This window comes from Apis dorsata, unplaced genomic scaffold (assembly GCF_000469605.1).
Source record: "Apis dorsata unplaced genomic scaffold, Apis dorsata 1.3 scaffold_401, whole genome shotgun sequence".
Classification (NCBI taxonomy): domain Eukaryota; kingdom Metazoa; phylum Arthropoda; class Insecta; order Hymenoptera; family Apidae; genus Apis; species Apis dorsata.
The window spans coordinates 59,228-64,164 of NW_006263659.1; the positions used below are offsets into that span (position 1 = coordinate 59,228).

A 4,937-nucleotide genomic window follows, 5' to 3' on the forward strand; every position below is an offset into this window, starting at 1 on the left:
CATTGTCGTTTTTCAAAGAAGGTAATATAAATTTGTTTTTAGCCCAATAATTTAATTTTTTTATTAAATAAATTTCATTATTTTTCATATTCAACTGACATTGAATATGATTCAATGGAAAACTTTGTTAATTTAAATTAAATTTATTTATAAAATTGGTTGAGAATAAAATTTTCAGAATAAAAAATTGAACAAGGAAATTATATTAATCAATATCTATTTGAAATAAAATGAATAAAAAAAATCAATCCTAATGAAAATTATTTAATTTTCTATAAAAGTTTAATAAAAATTGTAAGACAATAATAACAACAATTGCATATATTGTAGAAATATATCTTTATATTTTTCTTTAATGAAATTATAATAAATAATGATAAATAATGAATATTATTTAAAATAATTTATTTTGAAAATATATTATTCAATATTATTTAAAATAAAGTAAAAATATATATTTACTTGATATAAATTTTATGAATTACTATTTTTATTTTGATGATAATTAATATTGATCATTATAAAAAATTAAGAAAAAAATTTTGAGTATTTATAATAATATATGATTAAAGATTTAATTGAAACAAAATTATTAAAATTTATTAAAAACCGCTTATTATTCTAGTAAATAAACCGAATAGAGATTGTTTATATAATCGATATATCTTAAATCTTTCTCTGAGTGTTTTTTAGATTGTTTTATGTGTTAATGCCGCTCTTATGCTTCGTGATTCCGGTGGGTGTACCGTGTTACTTCTGGAATGAACAATTAATAAATTCCTGGTACAATAATTTAGCAAGATATGTTTTTTGCTTGAATATGACGTGGTTGGTAAATTCTGCTGCTCATATGTGGGGTATGAGACCATATGATGTGTAAGAAATTAGTTTATTTGAATTTTTTTATGATAATATTGATTGTATTATAATGTAATACAACTTATTTTTAATTTAACTGACAATTATAAGTGTAGTTCATAATTCTTAATTTTTTTTAGAAATTGCAATGATATTACATTACATATTTCAAATTTGACAAAAAGTTATAACTTTTTTATTGTTTCTAACTTATTATAATTAAACTACATTTTCAATGATATAAAATTGATAATAACGATTTCTTTATTGTTGACGTATTCTTTAAATTTATAATTAAATTATATTTTACATTAAATTACATCTTTAAATATTACATTATATTACATTTTATAAAATTGCAAATATTTTTTAGTATTTCTTATTTTCATATATCAAAAATTGAAATGATCCATTTATATTCAATTATATTTTATAATTTTTAATCATATAAAATATAAATATAAAATAATTTATTGTTTTTAATATTGTGTTTTTAAAGTTATAATATTTTCTATTGAAAAAATAGATTCAAGATTTAAATATAAATAAAATATATAATAAATTTATTATGAAAAGCAAATGTTTATTCGTTTCATATATATATATAAATTCAAAATAAATAAAAAGTAAAATTTCAGGAAATTCATATAATTAGGAATATTCAAATAATTAGGAATATTGGTCCAACCGAAAATCTAATTGTGTCTATGCTTGTATGCGGTGAGGGATGGCACAATTATCATCATGTATTTCCTTGGGATTATAAAGCCGCTGAACTTGGTGGCTATAAAACCAACCTTACAACTGCGTTCATAGATTTCTGTGCTTTATTGGGACAAGCATATGATTTAAAAACTGTTCCTGACGAAATAATTGCTAAACGAATAGCTAGAACAGGAAGTGGATCCAGGTATAGATATTATGATTATTAATATATTCTAAAATAAAATAATCAAAAATTGAAGACTTAGTTACTAATAGTTATTTAAGTAATAAATAATTCATTAATTTTTGCAATATGATTTTATGAATCATAAAAGTGCAGAAATTTTTGGCATTCTGTAAGTTCTTCCATTCATACAAAATAATTATTAATAAATTTCTAGTATTAAAAGCCATATATAGAATATAACCACCAGAATAGAGATTAGAAAAAATATAAAAAAGAAATATTTTATTATCTAAAAATAAAAGTTAAAAAAAATTCATCTAGCAGAATTCATCAAAAAAATTACTTTTTTTATTAATATTTGTAAAATAATTTTATCGTCACTTGCATAATCTCCAAATCTAAATTTTAATTTGTAGCTGCAACAAAAACGAAATCATTGATCATCATGAAAATATGAAGTGGGGCTGGGGCGATAAAGATATGAAACCTCATGAAATCGAAGAAACAAGAATTTTTAATAAAAAAGATTAATGGGTACTAAATGTTTAAAGCAATTAATATTTATCATGAATATCATTAATAGTTTGTAATTTTTTTTTATACTTATATGAAGTATCAGGTAAAATTATTTAAATTGTCCAATAAATACAATACAATATTTGTTATTTCATTCATTTTTGAGTTTTACTATCTTTACTATTTTTCGTATTTTTTCCAATAATCCATTCTTAATTATGACTTTATATATGACTTTATAATTATGACTTATATAATAATATAAATATTATTTTGAAATTTAAAAATTTGAAATTAAAAAATAACATTATATATATATATTTTTTCATTTACATTATATATATATATTACATTATATACATTATATATATATTTTTTATGGTAATGCAATACTAAGAATCTTAATCAATATATTTTATCATGATGAAGATTTCTTGATGTACACATGTTTTTGGTAACGATTTAATTTAAAAAAGATTGAAAAACGTATATATTGTATTTTTAGAAAATAACTTTGTTTCTTTAGGAAAATTACAAATACATAAACAATAACATTCTTAATAGACCAATGCATAAAAAAATGATTAATATTTGTGATTTTAAAAATTATTGAAACAAGATTCTTTAAAAAACAATATTTACTATGCAATCAATGATATAGTTTCTTATTTAGATGATGATCAGAATTTTGTATTTTTAAAATCTTCATTATAAATGTTATATTTATAAATAATCATAAAAAATATAATATATATATAAGAAAGAAAAAATATAATTGATTATATTATTTCTTAGAATTCATAATTATTGATTCGTTTTGAAACGAAATACTCTGAAGATCGGAACGATTCATTAAGGATTATTAAATATATTTGTCGAATATTTGTTAGAAATTATAGAATTTTCATATTTGAATTTAGAAATACAAATTTTTATTATTTCTTCATAAACCTCAACAAAAATAAGATTATCTGAAGATTAAAACAATGAATGGCCGTAAGCAATCCTGACATAAATTGAATAGAAATTTGTGGATATGAAAAGTTATTTTGTCAATTAATATGAAAAAACTTGATAAAAATGAAGTTCACAAATAATTAAAGTATAATGAAATTATACAAATTAAATATAAAAATTTGATGCAATCAATGTCAAAACGCATAAGAAATTATTTTATACGGATGTGAAAGTGTAACTCTATATTGACTATTAATGTAAATATGCAAAATATGTAAATTTTATGAATAAATGTTAGAGAATAAATTTCAAGTAAATTATTGCCCATTCCTTTCTTTAATTAAATGCAAATTTATATAATCAAGTACTTTTTTTCAAAGTTTCTGTTGATCCAAATTTGGTTTAAGCAACATTTTTTTAAAAACAATATTCTAATTATTTTTTTGTTTATTTTATTTTATTTATTTTTGTAAATGTATTCACACAACAATTCACACAAACAATTCTTTTATTTATTATCATATCATATTTTAAAAAAATTTTCTGTTTCTTCTGGATCTTATACCGCATTCAATTGAAAATATATTGCCAATACGATGTTTTATTTCTGTTTCACAATTAGTGTGAAATTTATATTTTGTAAAAAATTGTTGTAAGGTATTTAAAAAAAAATAAATTTTTTTTATAACAAATGTAATGTTTATGCGAGATACAATAACATTGTAGCAACATTGTAGCGACACTATTAGTTATTATTATGCCTTATTGCAAAATCTTCCAATTGAACTAAGAAGAGATTTTCTTGAGAAAATGAACTTCATTTCGTAAAGAGTCTAACTAAAAATAAAGTTAAAAATTCCTTTTGCTACATCTTGGATATTTCTAAGATCAAAATTTTCAAAGTTTTTTAGATAATCAACAATAACATTCATGATTTTCCAAAATTTTCAAGAGATTTTAAAATTATGAGATTCAAAAAAAATCATATTTATTGTTTCATATATTTTATTGCATAAATACTCAAATAAATTGGAAACTTTTCAAATTATATAAAAAATTACTATATATTAAAAATTCAAATTCTAATATTCTCCAAATCATTTAAAAATCAAATCTTAATTCGAGATCATGTAATATTTAACAGATCAATGAGATAAATACTTGAAAAAGTTGCGAACAAATAGTGAAACTGATTTTACTGAACTGCAATTTTTTAATTGAATTCAATTAATTTCGCATTTTTGCATTTCGATTCAATGCTTAACAATCAATTTTGCTTTTTTCGCATCGAATATAGATTTCTTATTCAATATTTCAAGACTATCTTTAAGAGTAATTTTCTTTGTACTCATTTCATGCAGCATATTTCTGATATCTTCGGTATCAGTTGGTAATAGCGAATTAACCAAATTGAGTTCGTGCCACATTTTGATAAAGAATGTAGTACAACCATCATTATAAGTACCGAATTCACCACATTTCCAGTCCCATGGGATTGTGTAATGGTATTTTGGCCAAAATGATTTCTTAAAGAAGAAGATGCTGATGGTATTTGATGGAATCCTGAAATCATGATAAGATTATAAAATTGCAAAATTTCGATTAATACATACTTTGAATAAATATAATATATGAAATCATATAAATATTGTAGGTATAAATTTTTTTTGCTCTATCATGTTAAATTTTATCGTAATATTAACAATTTTCGTTT

The 4,937-nt window shown here is 20.4% G+C and overlaps 2 protein-coding genes across 3 annotated transcripts in view; one reads left to right on the forward strand and one right to left on the reverse strand.

Annotated features, from left to right (window-relative positions):
• Nucleotides 1-2,284, forward strand: part of LOC102675961 (acyl-CoA Delta(11) desaturase-like) — a 4,439-nt gene extending 2,155 nt beyond the window's left edge. The window contains exons 4-7 of one of the 2 annotated variants that reach the window (XM_031512234.1): nt 1-21; nt 694-876; nt 1,532-1,768; nt 2,167-2,284. The exon at nt 1-21 is cut by the window's left edge and continues 2 nt beyond it. In XM_031512234.1, the coding sequence (XP_031368094.1) occupies nt 1-21; nt 694-876; nt 1,532-1,768; nt 2,167-2,281 (556 nt within the window). In that variant the 3' untranslated portion in view covers nt 2,282-2,284. The remainder of the gene's footprint in view (nt 22-693; nt 877-1,531; nt 1,769-2,166) is intronic. The other variant, XM_031512235.1, reaches the window with a different exon arrangement.
• LOC102676237 (acyl-CoA Delta(11) desaturase-like) overlaps nt 1-4,937 on the reverse strand; it is a 21,747-nt gene that overhangs the window by 13,462 nt on the left and 3,348 nt on the right. The gene's annotated exons all lie outside the window — the stretch shown is intronic.